Source organism: Spea bombifrons, chromosome 1, assembly GCF_027358695.1.
Source record: "Spea bombifrons isolate aSpeBom1 chromosome 1, aSpeBom1.2.pri, whole genome shotgun sequence".
In the NCBI taxonomy this organism is placed as follows: domain Eukaryota; kingdom Metazoa; phylum Chordata; class Amphibia; order Anura; family Pelobatidae; genus Spea; species Spea bombifrons.
This window is the reverse complement of record NC_071087.1, coordinates 136784564-136811144: the sequence shown is the minus strand read 5'-3', so window position 1 is coordinate 136811144 and position 26581 is coordinate 136784564. Positions and strand designations below refer to the sequence as shown.

Sequence of the window (26581 nt, the reverse complement as noted above, 5' to 3'; positions counted from 1 at the left end):
ACATTGGAAATGTTAAAAAGGACAGTTAGGTCAGCTGTGTTTTTGCTGTCAGTGAACATGTACTTGCAGAAGTACCGTATGTGAAATCAGCATACCTGGGAACTCTCAGGGTTTGGACTGGAGAACTCCAGGACAAACTCCGGTTCTCCGGGTCAACACCCAGATTGCTCCAGGTCGCGAGAGCGGGGTCTTGACACTTCCCACTCCCTGTCCATTTCTCCTCTAAATGAGGTTGTTTCCTGCGATGGTGGGGGGAACGCCCAAGGACGGTGGGGGGAACGTCCCATTGATGTCAGTGTGCAGTCCTGGCCGCATCCCTCATGGGTAGGCTTCGGGTAGCCGGAGCCCACAAGTTCCCAGGTATGGCAATCAGTGTCAGTGAGCGTACGCAGTGTTCCCTGTCCCAGTATTATTATGTATTGATTTATTATTTATATAGCTCCATCGTATTCTGCACTGCAGAGCATTTTTCGAAGTTTCAAATTGTTCCTCTTCAGGGGCCATGCTACTGAAACCCATATTATTTATAGTATTTCTGCAAGTTGCACAGCTTGTGGCAACTCTTGCCAAAGGTTTCTTGCAAATTGCGCTTTTCAGTTAGAGACCCTGCTGATTTCCCAGTTACCATACATTTATCTTCTGCAAAACCCGGGTATTTAAGGAGTAAACCACTTTCTTATATTTGGGAAAATACTGCTATATGATGCACAGAGATGCATTTTAAATGTACTTTTGCTGGGTTGGCCAGCATCAGGTTAGATGCTTCCTATTAAGCGTATGCAGTACTCTATTTTGGACAGGTTAATCCAGGATTAACACAAAGAACCAGGCTACAGATTTTGGATACAGAATTTACAAAGCTTTTTTTCACTTTCAGATAAGCACTTAAACCTTTGAGCTGTGTGAGAATATCACTGAGGCTTTCAGAAGCCCAAGATGACACAAGATGTCCAGTTGAGAGTCTGGAATATTAAGGCTCATAATCAATATGTGTTCATTTTCCCAAACCATGTTTAAATTGATCAAAGATGGAAACCCGGAGATCTCAATCACAAATGACTTGAAATGTCTCACCATCCTCCTATGTTGAATAACATTCCGCTCTGCATTATTGATCCTTTCAGTGTGAAACCATGCCTTTTGAACTGATATTTCAAAATGTAATGTATTAAAGTAATGAGCTTGCCTTATACCGATATAACTCAAATGCTGGCTTGATCTTTTCCTGAGCTAATTTTTATACTCTCCATTTGCAGTTAATAGATGGATAACCAGTAATTTCAGATGTCATTTGCCATAACTGATTATTGAGGGACCTGGAGCCAAAATATTTTCATCTTACATTATGTCTCTTCTTCTTCTTCTGCTTCTTCACATTATACAGATAAACATAAGGATTGCACGGGGGTGACTGTGCAGATAACCCCAGAGAAGTATGTATTATTTTATTTCTCTTATCCTCCAGTTAAAAGGGATCTGATACCATTAATTTAATAGCCTGTGTGTTTGTAAAACTGTATATATTTTTTATATTTGCTTTAAAAAGATAACAGATTTGCTGCAGCCTGTATCTGTGCGTATCCCAATACCTGGAATAGGTTATCAGACATATAGGGTTTTTGAAAAGTGTTGTAATAAAGCATGCTGCACACACCTATAATGCTTATAACATGTATTCTTTATCTGAAAATGAAGTATAAAATAAGTGAACAGTGAAGCTTTTTTCTGTTTTGTGTTTTTTATGTTGGTTTTATTGCACACAATACTTTTTGTGGTCCCCAGGCAGCCATTGATTGCCGGTATTTATCTCATGATGTCGGTGGACACTGTAATCCCACCAGGAGAAAAAGGTAAGTGAATGCATGTGCTTTGTATACTGTGCAGTAGTTAAAGGTGCTGTTCCACTTAAACAAAACATTAAGTTAGGCGAATAAACGTTAGCAGATCGGCCATGTTATTCTTACCTATGAAGGCTTATTCACATAAAAACAACACAGTAACATTTAACAAACTTTTTTTTCTAGCTTCTGTGCCTGCTTTTGTGTCACATGACCAGCATTTCCGTAGGGGTTAAAAAAAATATAAATAATGCAAAATTTTACATGATTATTCCTGGGATGGGTTTGGCATTCAGCAATAGTAAGAATGATGTTCCTAATGCTGCATCTATTTAAAAAAATAACAATGAAAAGGGGTTAAATTATGCACAGTACGTGTCACAGCACCTTCCTACTACACATTTTTATGTCAGTGATATAATGGGTATAACAAAGAGTTAAAAGTGTGTTTGAAAGGAAACCCACAATCCCTTTGCAATGCAACATTACTTGCTTTAATGAGGCATTCACGTGGCATTTCCAGACTTCATAAACTTTAGTTTAGTGTTGCTTTGGGGGGTGGGTTCACTGTGGATTCCATAGTATTTATTCAAGCATGTACTTGCGATTGTGCATAGCAGAGGTTGTCCTTTTGCAATGTTCAAATGTTTAGGGTCATCTAGAAATGTCCTTGTTTTGAAAGAAACACACATTTTCCCCATGAAAATTGAATTGTGGACTCCTGCTAATGGGTTGGTGCTATTAAAAAGATTGCGGCAACACAGAGAAATATTTTTAGTATACTTTCATATTAGATAACTATTAGGGCGGATGACCTATATTTGTTGCTTTGACTTAGCAGGCTTCTAAATGAGATGTAACTACTGCAAGTGGTGCTTTGTCATTCCTAATTGTGAGGGTCCCATGTAAATATGTTTTTATATTTATGTATATAGCTTCATTATATTCCGCTGATATAAATAATACCGTGCTGCAAAAAAATCCCCAGTTCTTTAGAGGTATGAGTTTACATGTGTGTATTTGGAGTTTTAATTAAATAACATTATTATTATTTTTTTTTAACAGCAGTTAATGCAGATATTGCCTGTGCCTACAACAGACCCACAATGCACCCGTTTGCCTACAGAGTTCACACTCATCATTTAGGTAAGAGGTTTTTTGGTATTGCTTGTATAATATTGAAGACCTTCCAGATCATGTTAATGAGAGCAATACTTTTAACTTTACTAAGAGGATGGTAGATGATTGTAACAGCCTCTCAACAAAGTGAGGGTGTTTAAACATGCGTGGAATAGGCATAAAACTATCCTGAATCTAAGACGAGACCCAGGACTGATTACGATCCAAGTTTTGACATCAGGAAAAATTGCCTGGATGGGCCGAATGGTTCTTATCTGCCATCAAATTCTGTTTCTAAAACCCTGTTTCATGTCATTTAATGAGTCCCTGTCAGCTCTGTATATTCACTAACCTTGTTTGTTCTGCATGCTTTAGGTCAAGTGGTGAGCGGCTACAGAATCAGACATGGCAAGTGGACGTTAATTGGTAGACAGAGCCCCCAGCTGCCGCAGGTATGTTTATCAAGAAAACTACACAAACTACACAAAGATAATATAGCAAGTAACGTGGAATTCCGAACCACCGAATAAATTGACGGAAGCATTAAGCCTATGTGGATTGTTGCAGGGATTATGGTTTATTAAACAATGATAACAGAATAACGTTTGACAGGTTCAGTGAAACTACAAAAATTTTTTCACCTCCTCCTTTCCCCCTCATATTTCACAGGCATTCTATCCTATAGAGCATTCGCTTGATGTTAGTGCTGGGGATATCTTAGCAGCCAGGTGTCTTTTTACTGGCGAAGGCAGAACAACAGAGACACGAATTGGGTAGGTATGAGAAATCGGTTACTTGTATTCATCACATACTATATACATTTTCAAGCCATAGTGTTATCCGTGAGGGACAAAATCTGCAATATCTTATTGGCATTTATTTGTAGTTCAAACACAATTGTCACCACACCCTTTGTATCCAACATATTGTAGCCATGTCAAGCCATGTCACCAATGGATTGCAGACTTGGATTTCACTGTATGCTTTCTCGGGTTGGACTCTCTCAGCTACCCCATCAATGTTGTCCATATTCTTTGTACCTACTGATATGAACGTGGCGTGGATGACAGGTTCATCAAATAGCTGTATAATACGTAATAAAAAATTACAATTACATAAGGGGAAACAATAAATTTGCTCAATGTCAGGGAAAGTGGTCACATTTTTTTTCTTCTTACTTTCAAGCAAGTGGCTAAATAAGCGCTAGGCGGATGCTCGTCTCTTGTGTGCATGGGTCAGCTTCTGAGTAGTGTGTTTGTGTAGTTGTGTGTAGTGCTATAAAAGGTAAACTGACAGGTATTTCACGCGACACAGCATGAACGGAACGATTTCCACGGTATCAGTGCATAGACTGGTGACTGCTTTTGTGAGGTCTATCGGGAGCTCTCTATTTTCAGCACACGCAGAAGCAGCCTTTCTTTCCATTCTCGTATCATTACTGTTGCCATGGAAAATAAGTGAATCCTGCTAGACACTGCTGGAAAAGCATTGACATATTGTATTTTCTAAGAAATAGCCGTCCTCCTCATTTCCTTTTTTATATGTGGACATATTGAAACATGGTATTACAGAGAGGAGAAAATACCTAAATACCTAAAAATATTCATTAGTGTCATAGGAACGTATGTTTTTTTTTTTTTTTTTTTCTTTTCACAAATTTTTTTCACAGTGGAAAAACATAAAATATGCCTGATGTTTCATGCAATATGCATGATTTCTGGCAGAGGGGAGGTAATAATTACAGTTGAGCAATATAGTTGTGGTGGGTCATTGAGGATAATGTGCTGTTTAGAATTAAGTATTGCTGCAGGGGTTTATGAACCCTTCATATCTTATGAATCTCTCTCACTCGCTCTCTCTCTCTTCATATACACATTTACACTCAAGATGTGAGGGGTGAGGTTAGAGATGGGAGGCAGGAGTGGCCAGGGACATTTGGGTTGAATGACACCTCGATACCCTTGTGTGGCTGGTTAACCTCAAACATTTGCACCTTCGCCTCTTGTGTCATATACTCCCACATCCTCCTGGTTTGTAAGCTTGTTCAAGAAAGGCATTCTTCACCCTTTGTTTCTATCCTGTTGTGTGATACACTTTTATCATGTTCTGTTTACACATTGTTTAGCTCTTCTGAATATGATGGTGCTGTATAAATCAGTAAATAATAGACAGAAGAATTGGTTTGTTATCTGGCAATACAAGTCTAGGCAGGTTGTAAAGTGGTAGCCACTGATCGGTACCAAAACCAAAATACAGGCTACAAAGGTAAATGCCAAAATATGATACCTCATGAGTATGTAGCAATTGCTCAAATAGAATCAGAGACATTTCAAGTGGTTCTCATGAAAATCTAAACTAAAGTATGTTATATGTGCCAGCTACGTGCGACTTTTCCCAATTCACAAGCAATTCGATTGTAAACTCTAGGGGGTTCAATGTATCTGGAACATTTTTATCTCTAAATTGGATTACTCTAAACAGCAGATCTCCTTGCTCTGTACCTCAGTACTTTAAATGCATTTTGTTACCCTGGGAGAAAAGTCCAATAATAAAAAATGTCATGCAGAGCAATTTCAAGTTACAAGACACATAACTGAGTGTTCAAACTCACAAAAATACAAGTGTATGTGTATTTGCTATAGTAAAAAAAAATGGCATTCCCGATTTAAAGGCATGTCCTAAACATTAATGTTATTCCAACAGAATAGATATTACTCATTATTTTCCCTCTTCTCTTTATACAGGGGTACATCTAGTGATGAAATGTGCAACTTATACATCATGTATTACATGGATGCTGCACATGCAAGTTCATACATGACATGCATACAGACTGGAGATCCTGAGCTTTTCCAGGACATTCCCCAGATAGCAAACATTCCTGTTCCTGTTAGCCCTGAAATGATGATGATGATGGGACATGGTCATCATCATGAAGGTGAGCTACTAGTGGATTCAGTATTCGTTTTACTTTAGTATTTTTTTTTATTGCTCTTCTTGACATGCTTCTATTAAAGTACATATTTTTGCTAACTTAATAACAATTTTCTCCCCGGTTACTATTCTGCAGAATGTATTATTTTCTAGTGTAACTGAATTATAGTCCTGGATAATGAATTAGCAAATAATTGCATTAATTTTACTTTAATCTTTTGAAGGTTAGGTTATTTTAATCTAAAAATGACAGATATGCTTTAAGCACAGATATAATTAATCTGTAACACTACATGAAATTAAAACACATTTTTTGTGTGAATACCTGGTTAGGCAAAAATTGATTAGATAGCCATCAACTTTATTCAGAACTTGACATAGTAGTCTGCAGTGCCTTTCCTTGTCTTAGGCAACATTAACTATTCGTGAGCTTGCTGTAGTTATGACTGTTCCCTTTTCTCTGATTTCTGCATCATTAACCCAAGAGCTTGCTAGAGTGAGTTTAGTTCTTAGACTTTTATGCAACATTAACTCAAGCTCCTTTAGTTGCTTTAGAAATATTTTAGCCAAATAGAACAGATTGCAGGACTTGAATTAGTGAGCCACCTAAATCTGGTGTTTGTGGTGGTTAAGAAGCATGGTTTGCGATATGGCTCCCTGTCTAAAAACAAGTTTGTGGTGGTAGAATTTATAGAATTTAGAAAATATAAAAACTAAAATAAAATGTTTAGGTACCAACATCACCTGCATTTTTTAATACAGTATGTAGAGTTGTAGCACATCTATAATAAATACATTTTCCATATTTTAGATGATGAAACAACTACATCTATAACCGTTTAGTCTAAACTCAATAATGCGCCATAAAACAAATACCCTGCACATACATGGAAGAGTTTGCAGACATTTTAACATGGAAGATGTAACCCGTGTTGTTGTTGCTTTCATGACATATGCACCAGTATTGAAAGGGTTAAAACATTTTTTTATTTTTACTGAATTATTCATTTTCTTTTTCTGCCCTTTATACAGTAATGAATTAGAATACTAATTTTAAGTGTCTTGGGAGAAGTTCATGTACAATTACATGTGAAGTTTATCAATTAGCATTAATACATTTCTGGCATGAAGTACAGACAAGGATGTAATTGGTGCTGTTATTGGGACTGTTATTCTGACACTTGCTCACTAAGAGAAAAGTTTAGTGCTCCTTGTTGAATTTGTGCCCTGGGAGTAGAATTTCTTACTGCTGAGTATATATGTGGGATGTAGTCTGTGTCTTCTACAAAAGTCTGGACTTTAAATTGTTAATTGAACCCAACACCTTTTGTACATTATCTGGAGTTGAGGAGGAGATTGAGTTTGGATAAGTCTAGTGCCCGCTGATTACAGAAGAATTTTGGTAAATTCCTAATAGAACTTTTTTCTAGGGAACAAAAATTATATCAGATGTTATGACTATATTGAGAAATGTGTCTTTTTTTCTTGGTTTTCCAGAACCAAAAGAACTAGAGGTGAAAACCGCTCTCCAGCAACCTAAAAGAGAAGAAGAGGAAGTATTAGATCAGGGTATGTATTATCAATGCTTGTTAAGGTGTACACTTGTACTTGGACCATGTGCACTCCACAGAAAAAACCCTTTATTTTCAATTTAATTGGTTGACATCATCAAGTGGGGCTTAAAGCATGAAGAAATAATAAAGAGGCTTATATGTATCTGACAAGTAGGTTTATTATAGTGTAATACAACACAAATACTAAAAAAAAAAACACTCAAAATTATACACATGCTACATTTTATGTAATCAGGTGTGGTTTTTAACTTAAGCATTTATGTTACTATCATTAAGTATTTTGTTTAAGAATATATCTGCATGCGTCTACAAGGCTAGCGCAGCGAGTTATTGGATTTTCTCATTTGAGCCACACATTATTTTGGTCCTTATGTGCAGTTTCCACCATTATATTACAACACAATAATATATAAATATTTATATTTATACATTCTGCTTTGCTTTTGAATTCTATTTTAATGTTTTGTATTGCTAAACCTGATATTTAAACGTAAACTAAAATGAAATAATTAGAAATTCCTTCCTTAAGAAAACGATGCAATTCCAAAAGCATCCACTTACATTGTATAGACATACTGCATTTTGAAAGAGATTAACAACCTTGGAGCTTGTCACCAGGGAGACATGTAGTTGTGCTTATAAAGGGCAGATAAATGTATTTTGTTATTTTATATGGACCAAGGCCAGCAAAAGCAAAGTTTCTCCACTTCCCTAATAAACGAACGGTTCTAAAAGCATATTGAAGAAATAGAAACATCAGTTTCCAACATCAAAAAGATCCTGATATTACAAGACTATTCAGTGAAACTTTCGAACAGGAAAGAAATTTACACTCTTATGCAATAACATAAATTCACACTACTCTACCCTGATAAACTATGCATTTTTCTATCAGAAAATGTATCCACAGTAGACCATGCTCAATGAGCAACATTACTGAGCCACACCCATGCCCATATAAGGTAGCATTCACGGCGACGCCCATTCCATTGTGATGTCATTGAATGTCCAGCATTATGAAGTTGTCAATAAGCTAATCTTGCTCACACTTGTGTTTGGATCAATCCTGATCACCTCACAAGATTTTTCTCTTGCGAGAAGAGTTTGGATTCAATTTTAATCCGTCAACTAGGACAAATATGGGAGCTCGTTCTTTCTTTAGGAGCACCATAAGGCTGTGGTGTTCTTGCTTCATGGGAAATGAGCACACTGAAGAGCAAATGGATGAAGCGCTCTTCAAGCCCACCCCAGACGCTCCGGTGGACAATATGTCTTCATTGAGCAGAAGCGTGAGCAGCTCCTCCATTGAAATGGATTCCAGCAGCTCTCCTGATAGCCAAGCTTCCTGCTTTGAAACCGACACTAAATCGAGTGTGTCCATCGAGGCTGGGATTAAGCCACCTGCTGAGAGTATTGACTGTACTTTGGCTGGGAGTACTAACGGCTACTCAGACATAGAGGACAGTGCCTCAATTTCTACCTATGAATCTCTGAGTTCATTCTACGAGACAGACAGCAGTTCATCCAGCTACCTAACCTGCAGTTCATAATCTGGAATCAGTGACCCTGTGATTATCACTGGAGATGTTCAGAACACCTGATTATTTAGCAATAAACCAATTTGAAAATTCAATTTTGTAGGACCTTGTATATAGTGTCTGCTATATAAGTATGTAAGGAATGCTTTGTGAATAAATTGAAACATGGGGCACAAACTTTTAAGCGCCATTTAAGCACTGTGTACAGAATAACTAGGAATACATACAGTGAAATATAATGGGGGTTTTTCCTGGCTGCTAAAATACATGCTACTCCATTCTGTGTAAAAACACACAATATCACACAACAATAGCAGCCTCCAGGGTTGTAGATAAAGGATGTTTATTGGAACAAAATTAAATAAAACCAGTTATTTGTCAACGCCACTCTACATTGCAGCATCTTGCGCTGTATTTAATGCAGATGGAGAAAAAAAAATCTTATAAATTATTATATAATTAAACAGCTCCAGATTAATTGATAATCCCAAAATGACCATTTTAGTACAATGAGCACCAGATAGGGTCAAAATTTATTATTATAGTTTGAACTTTTTATTTGCCACGTCCTAAATGAATTTCACTCATCTCACTACATCTGATGTTCTGCTATCACGAAAAATAGCAACATAATTAATATGGTATATGGGTATTAGTTTTCTGCCTAAATCCCTGTTGTACATTTGTTCTCCCTTTGAGCAGCTTTCATCAATCTTTAATCGTGACTGAAGCAGGCAGGCGTTGTAACCCCAGCATGTGTCTCTATTGATGGAAATATACTGCGTAGCCATCCTTCTGTGTATTTCCTCTTGCGTGTTGGATGATGCAGAGTTGTGTTTGATAGATGAGCCCAATAACCTATACCTAGCAGTATCTCATACATCATGTTACTCCCTACAGTTCAACCACCAAATAATTCTCCTTTACGAAAGGAATTATATATTGCAGTTGTTAGTTTATTCAATTGCCCTTGAATGAGTTTTTGATTGAGTTGCTATGAAACCGATTTCTTTTCCTGCATATTTTTTTGGAATATTGAATAAGGCCCAATGCATAGACGATTCTCGCCAATTGAACTGCGTATTGTGAAGAGCTAACTTCTTACACAAGTAGCTGGACAGCCATCGTAGTTAAATTAGTTAAATGAAATGTTACATCCCATTTTAACTCGGGAGACAAAATTACATTTAAGGTCGGTATAAGTCACGGTAGAGAGACATCAAATCTGATGGAAGATTCAGCCCATTTAGTCTGCTCATTTTTCTGATGTAAAAACTTAGACTATAATCAGTCTTTGATCTATATTCAGAATAGCTTGATACCTATCCCGTGCATGCTTAAATTACCTTTTGTATTAGCCTCTACCACTTCTGATGGGAGTCTGGTCCATTTATATACCATCCACCTGGTAAAGTAAAATAATAAGTAATAAGAGGAGTGCAGTTATCACAACTGTATACAGCTAATACATGTAATCGAAGACCCTTCTCACACGTACAGGAATACTTAAATGCATTTGAAAGCCGGGTGTTAACTGGGAATTTCATTTGCAAATGCATAGAGGGAATCTTCAGAATCCTCTGTATAAATTCTGTAGGAGTCTCCAGCCTGTCTCTCTGGAGAGGAACTCAGCCAAATGTTTCTCTTACTGTAACTACAATGTGCAAGAAACCAGCTCAAGAACAGGCTTTCTTGGAGATTGTATGCTTTTAAGGCTAGGGCAATGTTTACTTAACGTGTCTTAGTCTGTCAATTCTAGTTTTGTCATACCTTTTGTATGTAGGTGTTCTAAGAAGTGCTGCGGAAATTGTTAGAGCTATATATTGTACAGGCATACCCTACACGGTACAATGGGGTCCAAAGCATGCATGTAAAATGAAAATGTACTTAAAGTAAAGCATTACCTTTTTACACTTATCAATACATGTACTGCACTGTAACTGTCAGGTCATTTCCAACACGATAAACAAAACGCTCAGAGATGGACTGACGTAGAGGACTGCATTGGGAGGCCAGTCTTGCTGGTGCTGCGGGCGGTCAGGCACTGTACCTGCGGGCGTGATTGGCCACAAATGTGGCGGGAGCGGGCAAAAAAATCAGCGGGAGCGGGATTAAAAAAGCCGTCCCGCGCAGGGCTCTAGACTGACGCACTGGCGTCATGCTGTTACTCACAAAGCGAGTGTAAGTAAACAGGGGAACGGTTGTGCTGCAACTATGTCCTTATTCGTGAGTGTCCATAAAGCGTGATATACCTGTAAATAAGTAGTAATAATAATTTCCCTTTTCTCTGCCTTCAAGCGTTTCTGGTGTTTCCCATTGGGAGTGCGTTCCTACCGATTTGGATATCTGTTTCATATTAATCATTGACAAAACAGATGTATAATGATACATTTCCAGTGAAACCTTTCCCAACCATTAAATACAGTGCAATACCACATTGAACTGATAATTCTATAATTTTATATATAATGATCTCTGAAGAAAAAACTGAGGTTTTATTTATTTTTCCTCTACCTACTCTTATTTTCTTAACAGCTAGGAAGACATGAACTTCATCATGTTGCATCCTTAACAACACCTGTAAATTGTTTACTAGTTTCAATTATGAGGAGAATCCTTGCTCCATTTCCTTTATTTTATATGCTCCTTTGTTACAATAATGTAGCTCTCATATTGATACATCTTCCCTTTGCTCACTATTTATTACTTACTTAAGCCTGGCATTTGATAACCTGAATATAGATTTTTTTTTTTCCCAGCTGTAATTCAGAATGATTGTAATGCATATTGAAATGTATTTGTATTAATCCTTGGAGTTCTGCATTATGATGATCCCTTAATATACACTATATGGACAAACATATTGGGACACACTTCCTAATTACTGAATTCTGACCAAGTGCCAAGCACCTATCCATGCAGTCTGCAATTACAAACATTTGTGAAGAATGCTCAGTGAATTCAAGGGCGGAACTGTGATAGGATGGCACCTTAGCAAAAAGTCAGTTCATGAAATTGCATCCCTGCTAGATATTCCACGGACAGCTCTAAGGGGTATTATTGGAAAGGGGAAGTGTTTAGGTACAGCAGCAACTCCGCCATGAAGCGCAAGACGACTTAAAGTCACAGAGCAAGGTCAACGAGTGCTGAGGCGCATAGTGCCTAAAAGTTGCCAACGCAATGATTACATAGCTGAAGAGATCCAAATTTCCACTGGCATTAATATCAGCACAAAAACTCTGTGCCGCAAGAGCTTTATGGAATGATTTCTGTAGCCGAGCAGCTGCATGCAAGCCCCACATCACCCAGTACAATGCCCATCGTCTGATCGAGTGGTGTAAAACACGCCACTACCGGACTCTGGAGCAGTGGAAACGTGTTCTGTGATTAATCGCGTTTCTCTGTTTGGCAGTCTGATGGGGAAGTCTGGGTTTGGCGAATGCCAGGAGAACGTAACCTGCCTGACTGCATTGTGCCAACTGTAAAGTTTGGTGAAGGAGGGATAATGGTATGGGGCTTTTTTCAGGGATTGGGCCCCTTACTTCCAGTGAAGGGAAATCTTAATGCTTCAGCATACTAAGACATTTGGGACAATGCTATGCTTCCAACTTTGTGGGGACAGCTTGGGGAAGGCCCTGTTTTGTTCCAGCATGTCTGTGCACCTGTCACAAGGTCCATAAAGACATGGTTGGATGAGTTTGTGGAAGAACTTGACTGGCCGCACAGAGCCCCAAGCTCTTTGGGATGAGCTGGAACGGAGATTGTGAGCAGGCCTTCTCACCCAACATCAGTAAATGACTTCACAAATGCTCTACTTGATGAAAGGGGCAAAAGTCTCCACAGAAATCTTGTGGAACGCCTTCCTAGAAGAGTGGAAGCTGTTATAGGGAGGACCAACTACATGTTAATGTCCATGTATTCAGAATGCTGTCTCTGTTGCTGTAATAGTCAGGTGTCCAAATACTTTTGTCCATAAAGTGCAGGTAGAAATATATTGCGGTTAGCTCATTTAATCCACAGCATTTTTTTCCTTGTGTGTTTACTTTTATACATTTTGTACGAGTCTTTAGATTTTATTAGGATTTGAACTTGCTGACATACTTAACATAATACGATACAGATTAAAACAGGTGCAAACCCTGAAACTCAAATAGGCCATATACTTATAATCGAGGTCTGACTATAAGATTAAGATCAAGATCTCCTGCAGGGCACCTGGATCCTCCTGTCTGGTAACCTCCGCTGCTGGTGCTTCTGACTCCCTAGTGTGTAGTCGGGCCAGCGGGTAGACGTCTACGCGATTTGCGTAGGCAACTTCCGCTGCAGCCGGAAGGAGGTGATGTTAGCAGCAGGGGTTGTCTGCGTCCATCGCAGACCTTCCCCGGCTGTCAAAGAGGAGAGTTCCCCGGAGAGTGTTTATGCGCGATGGACGTAGACAACCTCCACTGCTAACGGCACCTCCTTCCAACTGCAGCGGAAATCGCCTACACAAATCGCGTAGACGTCTACCCGCTGGCCCGACTACACACCAGGGAGTCAGAAGCACCGGTAAGTTTGTGGGGAGTGTTAAATGGGGGGCATAAGGCATTTCTGTAGGCTAAGCTCTCTATGGTATGCCTTTTAACCCCCTTAATGCTATTCTGCCTCCAGAAATGCCTTTTTACCCTCTATACGCCACTCTGCCTCCTGAAATGCCTTAAACCTCCCTATATGCCACACTGTCCCATAATATGCCATTGATCCCCCTTAAATGCCAGGGTGGCATATAAGGGTATAAGGCATTTCTGAGGCAGAGTGGCACATAGGGGGTCAAAAGGCATATCATTGGGGCACTGTGGCATTAAGAGGGTTAAAAGGCATATCATGGGACACAGTGGTATATAGGGGGTATAAGGCATTTCTGGGGTAGAGTGGCATGCCTGGGGGCAGATGTGCATAACTGCATGCAGGTTGGAAAATAAAAGGAAAATATTTTTCTCAATCATAGCTTTTATTAAAAAGTAAAACTTTTTTCCTATAGCGTCATCTTATATTCAGGCTTTTTCTTTTCTCCTAAATTGATGTTCAGATTTCGGGGGGGTCATCTTATAATGAAGCAAATACAGTATATATAATTTATAGTAAATATGTATATGCTTAATAAATATGCCTTATTATAGGCAATGTAGGAAACTTGGAATAAACATAAAAAGCAAGCACAATTCCTTTTTTCTAATGCTGCCGTTAAATGAAATTGTTCATCAAAAAACATGACGTATAGTAATAATTCATATAATTTTCAGCCCGTACTTGAATAAAAATGTGTTGCGTTGCATTTGGCTTATCAATTTAATTTTAACCTGACTTCTGTTTTGCCTGAGTGGATTTTACCTGTGTTAATAATGCCCAATAATTGTAGATTAGTATGGTTGCTGGCTGCAAATTGATATATTGGTCTTTATAGCCTTTATAATCCAATAGCATACAATGCTTTTATTCGTTTAAAAAAAAGCATAAGTGAGCATATTATACAAAGGGGACATGAATGGATTAGAACAGCACCTTTCCATAATGATATTATAGAATAGAATCCTTAGCTTGAATGTTAAAATGTGCAAAACTGGCATTGTTGAAGAAAGGAATAAAAATTGAGAGAGTTGAGAGAATCTAGAACTTTGTTTTAAACCTTATTGGTGGTAGGTGTGACTCTAAATCTTAAAAGGTCAAACCAGGTCTTTTAAAAAAAAATACACATTAGCAACTCATCTCAAGTACAATGTGTGTATTCATATAACTAAGACACATTACAGGGGTCTAAGAAAATTATCAAAACTGAGACGAAGCCTCACCCTAACACGGTGCTACAGAATCAGCTTGTTTTGTAGAAATACAGTACAATGTAATGTAAACCCATGAAATGGATAAAGAAGCTATTCCTGCACACTTGTAGAACATATTAATAAAACCAAACTCAGGTGGTCCTGATAATTTAATTTCTCTGTTCATAAATTGTGTTTTCTAATTTCCCCCTCCGCAAATGTTAAAAATCAGTTTACTGTAGGTAGTGGGTCTATTGGTGGTCACAGAATAGATCAGCAGCAATTTCTCTTACTTCCATTTTCTTCCAAGTATTTTGTTTAAGAATATATCTGCATGCTTGAGTCTACAAGGCTGGTGCAGCGAGTTATTGGATTTTCTCATTTGAGCCACACATTATTTTGGTTCTTATGTGCATTTTCCACCATTATATTACTACACAATAATATATATTTATACATTTTGATTCATAGAGGTCTGCTTTGCTTTTTAATTCTATTTTAATGTTTTGTATTGTTAAACGTAAACTATAATAAAATAATTTGATTGGTACATGAAATACCTTCCTTAAGAAAACGACATTGCATTAATTCTGCAATTCCAAAAGCATCCAATTACATAGTATAGACATACTGGATTTGGAAAGAGATTAACAAGCTTGGAGCAACAATACTGAGCCACACCCATGCCCATATAAGGTAGCATTTACAGCCACTCCCACTCCATTGTGATCTCACTGAATGTCCAGCACTATGACGTTGTCAACAAGCTAATCTTGCTCACACTTGTGTTTGGATCAATCCTGATCACGTCACAAGATTTTTCTCTTGCGAGAAGAGTTTGGATTCAAATTTAATCAATCAACTAGGACAAATATGGGAGCTCGTTCTTTCTTTAGGAGCACCATAAGGCAGTGGTGTTGCTGCTTCATGGGAAATGAGCACCCTGAGGATCAAATGGACAAAGAGCTTTTCAAGCCCACCCCAGACACTCCTGGGGAGTCTTCATTGAGCAGAAGCGTGAGCAGCTTCTCCATTGAAATGGATTCCAGCAGCTCTCCCGATAACCAAAAGTATCAGGCTTCCTGCTTTGAAACCAACAGTGTGTCCATCGAGGCTGTTATTAAGCCGCCTGTTGAGAATATTGACGGTACTTTGGATGGCTACTCAGACGTAGAGGACAGTGCCTCAATTTCAAGCTATGAATCTCTCAGTTCATTCTACGAGACAGACAGCAGTTCATCCAGCTACCTAACCTGCAGTTCATAATCTGGAATCAGTGACCCTGTGATTATCACTGGAGATGTTCAGAACACCTGATTATTTAACAATAAACCTATTTGAAAATTCTATTTTGTAGGACCTTGTAAATAGTGTGTGCTGAATAAGTATGTAACAAATGCTTTGTGAATAAATTGAAACATGGGGCACAAACTTTTAAGCACCATTTAAGCGCTCTGTACAGAATAACTAGGAATGAACTATACAGTGAAATATAATCTTTTTTCCTGCCTGCTAAAATACATGCTACTTCATTCTGTGTAAACACACAAAACACATACTATCACACGACTGACAACAATAGCAGCCTCCCGGGTGATGGAAATATACTGCGTAGCCATCCTAGTTTAGTCAATTGCCCTTGAATGAGTTTTTGATTGAGTTGCTATGAAACCTATTTCTTTTCCTGCATATTTTTTTTTGGAATATTGAATAAGGGCCAATGTATAGACGATTCTCGCCAATTGAACTGCGTATTGCGAAGAGCCAGCTTCTTACACAAGTAGCTGGACAGCCATCGTAGTTAAATTAGTTAAATGAAATGTTACATCCCATTTGAACTCGGGAGACAAAATTACATTTAAGGTCGGTGTAAGTCACTGTAGAGAAACATCAAATCTGATGGAAGATTCAGCCCATTTAGTCTGCTCATTTTTCTGATGTAAAAACTTAGACTATAATCAGCCTTTGATCTGTATTCAGAATAGCTTGATACCTATCCCGTGCATGCTTAAATTCCCTTTTGTATTAGCCTCTACCACTTCTGATGGGAGTCTGGTCCATTTATATACCATCCACCTGGTAAAGTAAAATAATAAGTAATAAGAGGAGTGCAGTTATCACAACTGTATACAGTTAATACATGTAATCGAAGACCCTTCTCACACGTACAGGAATACTTAAATGCATTTGAAAGCCGAGTGTTAACTGGGAATTTCATTTGCAAATGCATAGAGAGAATCTTCAGAATCCTCTGTATGCATTCTGTAGGAGTCTCCAGCCTGTCTCTCTGGAGAGGAACTCAGCCAAATGTTTCTCTTACTGTAACTACAATGTGCAAGACACCAGCTCAAGAACAGGCTTTCTTGGAGATTGTATGCTTTTGAGCTTGGGCAATGTTTACTTAACGTGTCTTAGTCTGTCAATTCTAGTTGTGTCATACCTTTTGTATGTAGGTGTTCTAAGAAGTGCTGCGGAAATTGTTAGAGCTATATATTCTACAGGCATACCCTACACGGTACAATGGGGTCCAAAGCATGCATGTAAAATGAAAATGTACTTAAAGTTAAGCATTACCTTTTTACACTTATCAATACATGTACTGCACTGTAACTGTCAGGTCATCTCCAACACAATCAACAAAACGCTCAGAGACGGACTGACGTAGAGGACTGCATTGGGAGGCAGGTGCCGTGGGACCCGCCAAAAAACTTTTGGGCAGTCTTGCTTATGCTGCGAGGGTGAGCGGGCAGTCAGGCACTGTACCTGCGGGTCCCGGTAATCCCGTGCAGTCCCGCAAGGCTGCCTTCTCGCTGCTCCCTTACAGTGCCTCCTCTCTTGCTCCGCCCAGGAACAAAACGGAGTCACGTGATGTGACATCACTTCCCGTGACACCGCCTTGTTGGGCGTGATTGACCACAAATGTGGCGGGAGCGGGCAAAAAATCAGCGGGAGCGGGAAAAAAATCAGCGGGAGCGGGATTAAAAAAGCCGTCCCGCGCAGGGCTCTAGACTGACGCACTGGCGTCATGCTGTTACTCACAAAGCGAGTATAAGAAACAGGGGAACGGTTGTGCTGCAACTATGTCCTTATTCGTGAGTGTCCATAAAGCGTGATATACCTGTAAATAAGTAGTAATAATAATTTCCCCTTTCTCTGGTGTTTCCCATTGGGAGTGCGTTCCTACCGATTTGGATATTTGTTTCATATTAATCATTGACAAAACAGATGTATAATGATACATTTCCAGTGAAACCTTTCCCAAACCATTAAATACAGTGCAATACCACATTGAACTGATAATTCTATAATTTTATATATAATGATCTCTGAAGAAAAAGCTGAGGTTTTATTTATTTTTCCTCTACCTACTCTTATTTTCTTAACAGCTAGGAAGACATGAACTTCATCATGTTGCATCCTTAACAACACCTGTAAATTGTTTACTAGTTTCAATTATGAGAAGTATCCTTGCTCCATTTCCTTTATTTTATATGCTCCTTTGTTACAATAATGTAGCTCTCATATTGATACATCTTCCCTTTGCTCACTATTTATTACTTACTTAAGCCTGGCATTTGATAACCTGAATATAGATTTTTTTCTCCCAGCTGTAATTCAGAATGATTGTAATGCATATTGAAATGTATTTGTATTAATCCTTGGAGTTCTGCATTATGATGATCCCTTAATATACACTATATGGACAAACATATTGGGACACACTTCCTAATTACTGAATTCTGACCAAGTGCCAAGCACCTAGCCATGCAGTCTGCAATTACAAACATTTGTGAAGAATGCTCAGTGAATTCAAGCGCGGAACTGTGATAGGATGGCACCTTAGCAAAAAGTCAGTTCATGAAATTGCATCCCTGCTAGATATTCCACGGACCGCTGTAAGGGGTATTATTGGAAAGGGGAAGTGTTTAGGTACAGCAGCAACTCCGCCATGAAGCGCAAGACGACTTAAAGTCACAGAGCGAGGTCAACGAGTGCTGAGGCGCATAGTGCCTAAAAGTTGCCAACACAATGATTACATAGCTGAAGAGATCCAAATTTCCACTGGCATTAATATCAGCACAAAAACTCTGTGCCGCAAGAGCTTTATGGAATGATATCTGTAGCCGAGCAGCTGCGTGCCAGCCCCACATCACCCAGTACAATGCCCATCGTCGGATCGAGTGGTGTAAAACACGCCACCACCGGACTCTGGAGCACTGGAAACATGTTCTGTGATTAATCGCATTTCTCTGTTTGGAAGTCTGATGGGGAAGTCTGGGTTTGGCAAATGCCAGGAGAACGTAACCTGCCTGACTGCATTGTGCCAACTGTAAAGTTTGGTGAAGGAGGGATAATGGTATGGGGCTTTTTTCAGGGATTGGGCCCCTTACTTCCAGTGAAGTGAAATCTTAATGCTTCAGCATACTAAGACATTTGGGACAATGCTATGCTTCCAACTTTGTGGGGACAGCTTGGGGAAGGCCCTGTTTTGTTCCAGCATGACTGTGCACCTGTGCACAAGATCCATAAAGACATGGTTGGATGAGTTTGTGGAAGAACTTGACTGGCCGCACAGAGCCCCAAGCTCAAAACTATTGAACATCTTTGGGATGAGCTGGAACGGAGATTGTGAGCAGGCCTTCTCACCCAACATCAGTAAATGACCTCACAAATGCTCTACTTGATGAAAGGGGCAAAAGTCCCCACAGAAATCTTGTGGAAAGCCTTCCTAGAAGAGTGGAAGCTGTTATAGGGAGGACCAACTACATATTAATGTCTATGTATTCAGAATGCTGTCTCTGTTGCTGTAATAGTCAGGTGTCCAAATACGTTTGTCCATAAAGTGCAGGTAGAAATATATTGCGATTAGCTCATTTAATCCACAGCATTTTTTTCCTTGTGTGTTTACTTTTATACATTTTGTAGGAGTCTTTAGATTTTATTAGTATTTGAACTTGCTGACATACTTAACATAATACGATACAGATTAAAACAGGTGCTACCCTAAAGCTCAAATAGGCCATATGGGGTCTGACTATAAGACTAAGATCCAGATCTCCTGCAGGGCACCTGGATCCTCCTGTCTGGTAACCTCCGCTGCTGGTGCTTCTGACTCCCTAGTGTGTAGTCGGGCCAGCGGATAGACGTCTACGCGATTTGCGTAGGCAACTTCCGCTGCAGCCGGAAGGAGGTGCCATTAGCAGTAGGGGTTGTCTGCGTCCATCGCGCAGACCTTCTCCGGCTGTCAAAGAGGAGAGTTCCCCGAAGAGTGTATGCGCGATGGACGCAGACAACCCTCACTGCTAACGGCACCTCCTTCCAACTGCAGCGGAAATCGCCTACGCAAATCGCGTAGACGTCTACCCGCTGGCCCGACTACACACTGGGGAGTCAGATGCACCGGTAAGTTTGTGGGGAGTGTTAAATGGGGGGCATAAGGCATTTCTGTAGGCAGAGTGCTCTATGGTATGCCTTTTAACCCCCTTAATGCCACTCTGCCTCCAGAAATGCCTTGTGACCCTCTATATGCCACTCTGCCTCCTGAAATGCCTTATACCTCCCTATATGCCACTCTGCCCCACAATATGCCATTTATTCCCCTAAATGCCAGGGTGGCATATAAGGGTATAAGGCATTTCTGAAGGCAGAGTGGCACATAGAAGGTCACAAGGCATATCATGGGGCGCTGTGGCATATAGAGGGTTAAAAGGCAAATCATGGGACACAGTGGCATATAGGGGGTATAAGACATTTCTGGGGCAGAGTGGCATGCCTGGGGGCAGATGTGCATAACTGGGGGGGCAGGTTGGAAAATAAAAGGAAAATATTTTTCTTAATCATAGCTTTTATTAACAACCAATAGTTCACATAGTTTACATGAATAAACATTTACTGGTAAAACTATTTTCTTATAGGGTCGGTTTATATTCAGGCTTTTTCTTTTTTTCCTAAATTAATATTCAGATTTCGGGGGGTCGTCTTATAATCGAGCAAATACGGTATATATAATTTATAGTAAATATGTATATGCTTAATAAATATGCCTTATTATAGGCAATGTAGGAAACTTGGAATAAACATTAAAAAAAGCAAGCACAATTCCTTTAGTGCAATGCTGTTCATCAAAAAACATGACGAATAGTAATAATTCATATAATTTTCAGCCCGTACTAGAGTAAAAATGTGTTGCGTTTCATTTGGTTTATCAATTTAATTTTAACCTGACTTCTGCTCTGCATGAGTGGATTTTACCTGTGTTAATAATGCCCAATAATTGTAGATTAGTACGGTTGCTGGCTGCAAATTGATATATTGGTCTTTATAGCCTTTATAATGCAATAGCATACAATGCTTTTATTCGTTTTAAGAAAGGTGAAATCATATGGAAATCTACTTCTTGTAATATCAATGTTTAGGGGATGCCACATAAGTGAGCATATTATACAAAGGGGGCATGAATTGATTAGAACAGCACCTTTCCATAATGATGTTATAGAATAGAAACCTTAGCTTGAATGTTAAAATGTGCAAAACTGGCATTGTTGAAGACAGGAATAAAGATGTACAAGAGTTGATTGTTGTTTTAAACCTTATTGATGGTAGGTGTGACTGTAAGTCTTAAAATGGTCAAACCAGGTCTTTAAAAAGAATACACATTAGCAACTCATCTCAAGTACAATGTGTGTATTCATATAACTAAGACACATTACAGGGGTCTAAGAAATTATCAAAACTGAGACGAAGCCTCACCCTAACACGGTGCTACAGAATCAGCTTGTTTTGTAGAAATACAGTACAATGTAATGTAAATCCATGAAATGGATAAAGAAGCTATTCCTGCAAACTTGTAGAACATATTAATAAAACCAAACTCAGGTGGTCCTGATAACACAATTTATGAACAGAGAAATTAAATTATCTAACTTCCCCCTCCCCAAATGTTAAAAATCAGTTTACTGTAGGTAGTGGGTCTATTGGTGGTCACAGAATAGATCAGCAGCAATTTCTCTTACTTCCATTTTCTTCCAAGTATTTTGTTTAAGAATATATCTGCATGCTTGAGTCTACAAGTCTGGCGCAGCGAGTTATTGGATTTTCTCATTTGAGCCACACATTATTTTGGTTCTTATGTGCATTTTCCACCATTATATTACTACACAATAATATATATTTATACATTTTGATTCATAGAGTTCTGCTTTGCTTTTTAATTCTATTTTAATGTTTTGTATTGTTAAACGTAAACTATAATAAAATAATTTGATTGGTACATGAAATACCTTCCTTAAGAAAACGACATTGCATTAATTCTGCAATTCCAAAAGCATCCAATTACATAGTATAGACATACTGGATTTGGAAAGAGATTAACAAGCTTGGAGCAACAATACTGAGCCACACCCATGCCCATATAAGGTAGCATTTACAGCCACTCCCACTCCATTGTGATCTCACTGAATGTCCAGCACTATGACGTTGTCAGCAAGCTAATCTTGCTCACACTTGTGTTTGGATCAATCCTGATCACGTCACAAGATTTTTCTCCTGCGAGAAGAGTTTGGATTCAAATTTAATCAATCAACTAGGACAAATATGGGAGCTCGTTCTTTCTTTAGGAGCACCATAAGGCTGTGGTGTTGCTGCTTCATGAGAAATGAGCACCCTGAGGATCAAATGGACAAAGAGCTTTTCAAGCCCACCCCAGACACTCCTGGGGAGTCTTCATTGAGCAGAAGCGTGAGCAGCTCCTCCATTGAAATGGATTCCAGCAGCTCTCCCGATAACCAAAAGTATCAGGCTTCCTGCTTTGAAACCAACAGTGTGTCCATCGAGGCTGTGATTAAGCCGCCTGTTGAGAATATTGACGGTACTTTGGACGGCTACTCAGACGTAGAGGACAGTGCCTCAATTTCAAGCTATGAATCTCTCAGTTCATTCTACGAGACAGACAGCAGTTCATCCAGCTACCTAACCTGCAGTTCATAATCTGGAATCAGTGACCCTGTGATTATCACTGGAGATGTTCAGAACACCTGATTATTTAACAATAAACCTATTTGAAAATTCTATTTTGTAGGACCTTGTAAATAGTGTGTGCTGAATAAGTATGTAACAAATGCTTTGTGAATAAATTGAAACATGGGGCACAAACTTTTAAGCACCATTTAAGCACTCTGTACAGAATAACTAGGAATTAACTATACAGTGAAATATAATCTTTTTTCCTGCCTGCTAAAATACACGCTACTTCATTCTGTGTAAACACACAAAACACATACTATCACACGACTGACAACAATAGCAGCCTCCCGGGTGATGGAAATATACTGCGTAGCCATCCTAGTTTAGTCAATTGCCCTTGAATGAGTTTTTGATTGAGTTGCTATGAAACCTATTTCTTTTCCTGCATATTTTTTTTTGGAATATTGAATAAGGGCCAATGTATAGACGATTCTCGCCAATTGAACTGCGTATTGCGAAGAGCCAGCTTCTTACACAAGTAGCTGGACAGCCATCGTAGTTAAATTAGTTAAATGAAATGTTACATCCCATTTGAACTCGGGAGACAAAATTACATTTAAGGTCGGTGTAAGTCACTGTAGAGAAACATCAAATCTGATGGAAGATTCAGCCCATTTAGTCTGCTCATTTTTCTGATGTAAAAACTTAGACTATAATCAGCCTTTGATCTGTATTCAGAATAGCTTGATACCTATCCTGTGCATGCTTAAATTCCCTTTTGTATTAGCCTCTACCACTTCTGATGGGAGTCTGGTCCATTTATATACCATCCACCTGGTAAAGTAAAATAATAAGTAATAAGAGGAGTGCAGTTATCACAACTGTATACAGCTAATACATGTAATCGAAGACCCTTCTCACACGTACAGGAATACTTAAATGCATTTGAAAGCCGAGTGTTAACTGGGAATTTCATTTGCAAATGCATAGAGGGAATCTTCAGAATCCTCTGTATGCATTCTGTAGGAGTCTCCAGCCTGTCTCTCTGGAGAGGAACTCAGCCAAATGTTTCTCTTACTGTAACTACAATGTGCAAGACACCAGCTCAAGAACAGGCTTTCTTGGAGATTGTATGCTTTTGAGCTTGGGCAATGTTTACTTAACGTGTCTTAGTCTGTCAATTCTAGTTGTGTCATACCTTTTGTATGTAGGTATTGTAAGAAGTGCTGCGGAAATTGTTAGAGCTATATATTCTACAGGCATACCCTACACGGTACAATGGGGGTCCAAAGCATGCATGTAAAATGAAAATGTACTTAAAGCATTACCTTTTTACACTTATCAATACATGTACTGCACTGTAACTGTCAGGTCATCTCCAACACAATCAACAAAACGCTCAGAGACGGACTGACATAGAGGACTGCATTGGGAGGCAGGTCCCGTGGGACCCGCCAAAAAACTTTTGGGCAGTCTTGCTTATGCTGCGAGGGTGAGCGGGCAGTCAGGCACTGTACCTGCGGGTCCCGGTAATCCCGTGCAGTCCCTTCTCGCTGCTCCCTTACAGTGTCTCCTCTCTTGATTGACCACAAATGTGGCGGGAGCGGGCAAAAAATCAGCGGGAGCGGGAAAAAAATCAGCGGGAGCGGGATTAAAAAAGCCGTCCCGCGCAGGGCTCTAGACTGACGCACTGGTGTCATGCTGTTACTCACAAAGCGAGTATAAGAAACAGGGGAACGGTTGTGCTGCAACTATGTCCTTATTCGTGAGTGTCCATAAAGCGTGATATACCTGTAAATAAGTAGTAATAATAATTTCCCCTTTCTCTGGTGTTTCCCATTGGGAGTGCGTTCCTACCGATTTGGATATTTGTTTCATATTAATCATTGACAAAACAGATGTATAATGATACATTTCCACTGAAACCTTTCCCAAACCATTAAATACAGTGCAATACCACATTGAACTGATAATTCTATAATTTTATATATAATGATCTCTGAAGAAAAAGCTGAGGTTTTATTTATTTTTCCTCTACCTACTCTTATTTTCTTAACAGCTAGGAAGACATGAACTTCATCATGTTGCATCCTTAACAACACCTGTAAATTGTTTACTAGTTTCAATTATGAGAAGTATCCTTGCTCCATTTCCTTTATTTTATATGCTCCTTTGTTACAATAATGTAGCTCTCATATTGATACATCTTCCCTTTGCTCACTATTTATTACTTACTTAAGCCTGGCATTTGATAACCTGAATATAGATTTTTTTCTCCCAGCTGTAATTCAGAATGATTGTAATGCATATTGAAATGTATTTGTATTAATCCTTGGAGTTCTGCATTATGATGATCCCTTAATATACACTATATGGACAAACATATTGGGACACACTTCCTAATTACTGAATTCTGACCAAGTGCCAAGCACCTATCCATGCAGTCTGCAATTACAAACATTTGTGAAGAATGCTCAGTGAATTCAAGCGCGGAACTGTGATAGGATGGCACCTTAGCAAAAAGTCAGTTCATGAAATTGCATCCCTGCTAGATATTCCACGGACCGCTGTAAGGGGTATTATTGGAAAGGGGAAGTGTTTAGGTACAGCAGCAACTCCGCCATGAAGCGCAAGACGACTTAAAGTCACAGAGCGAGGTCAACGAGTGCTGAGGCGCATAGTGCCTAAAAGTTGCCAACACAATGATTACATAGCTGAAGAGATCCAAATTTCCACTGGCATTAATATCAGCACAAAAACTCTGTGCCGCAAGAGCTTTATGGAATGATTTCTGTAGCCGAGCAGCTGCATGCAAGCCCCACATCACCCAGTACAATGCCCATCGTCGGATCGAGTGGTGTAAAACACGCCACCACCGGACTCTGGAGCACTGGAAACATGTTCTGTGATTAATCGCATTTCTCTGTTTGGCAGTCTGATGGGGAAGTCTGGGTTTGGCGAATGCCAGGAGAACGTAACCTGCCTGACTGCATTGTGCCAACTGTAAAGTTTGGTGAAGGAGGGATAATGGTATGGGGCTTTTTTCAGGGATTGGGCCCCTTACTTCCAGTGAAGGGAAATCTTAATGCTTCAGCATACTAAGACATTTGGGACAATGCTATGCTTCCAACTTTGTGGGGACAGCTTGGGGAAGGCCCTGTTTTGTTCCAGCATGACTGTGCACCTGTGCACAAGATCCATAAAGACATGGTTGGATGAGTTTGTGGAAGAACTTGACTGGCCGCACAGAGCCCCAAGCTCAAAACTATTGAACATCTTTGGGATGAGCTGGAACGGAGATTGTGAGCAGGCCTTCTCACCCAACATCAGTAAATGACCTCACAAATGCTCTACTTGATGAAAGGGGCAAAAGTCCCCACAGAAATCTTGTGGAAAGCCTTCCTAGAAGAGTGGAAGCTGTTATAGGGAGGACCAACTACATATTAATGTCTATGTATTCAGAATGCTGTCTCTGTTGCTGTAATAGTCAGGTGTCCAAATACGTTTGTCCATAAAGTGCAGGTAGAAATATATTGCGATTAGCTCATTTAATCCACAGCATTTTTTTCCTTGTGTGTTTACTTTTATACATTTTGTAAGAGTCTTTAGATTTTATTAGTATTTGAACTTGCTGACATACTTAACATAATACGATACAGATTAAAACAGGTGCTACCCTAAAGCTCAAATAGGCCATATGGGGTCTGACTATAAGACTAAGATCCAGATCTCCTGCAGGGCACCTGGATCCTCCTGTCTGGTAACCTCCGCTGCTGGTGCTTCTGACTCCCTGGTGTGTAGTCGGGCCAGCGGGTAGA

The 26581-nt window shown here is 39.3% G+C and overlaps 1 protein-coding gene across 5 annotated transcripts in view; it reads left to right on the top strand.

Moving 5' to 3' along the window:
• The window catches only part of PAM (peptidylglycine alpha-amidating monooxygenase), an 87074-nt gene that overhangs the window by 33560 nt on the left and 26933 nt on the right, over positions 1-26581 (top strand). For 4 of the 5 annotated variants that reach the window (XM_053474568.1, XM_053474559.1, XM_053474549.1 and 1 more), the window contains exons 8-14: positions 1385-1433; positions 1783-1850; positions 2904-2984; positions 3333-3409; positions 3627-3730; positions 5702-5895; positions 7389-7460. In XM_053474568.1, coding sequence (XP_053330543.1) covers positions 1385-1433; positions 1783-1850; positions 2904-2984; positions 3333-3409; positions 3627-3730; positions 5702-5895; positions 7389-7460 — 645 coding nt within the window. The remainder of the gene's footprint in view (positions 1-1384; positions 1434-1782; positions 1851-2903; positions 2985-3332; positions 3410-3626; positions 3731-5701; positions 5896-7388; positions 7461-26581) is intronic. The other variant, XM_053474540.1, reaches the window with a different exon arrangement.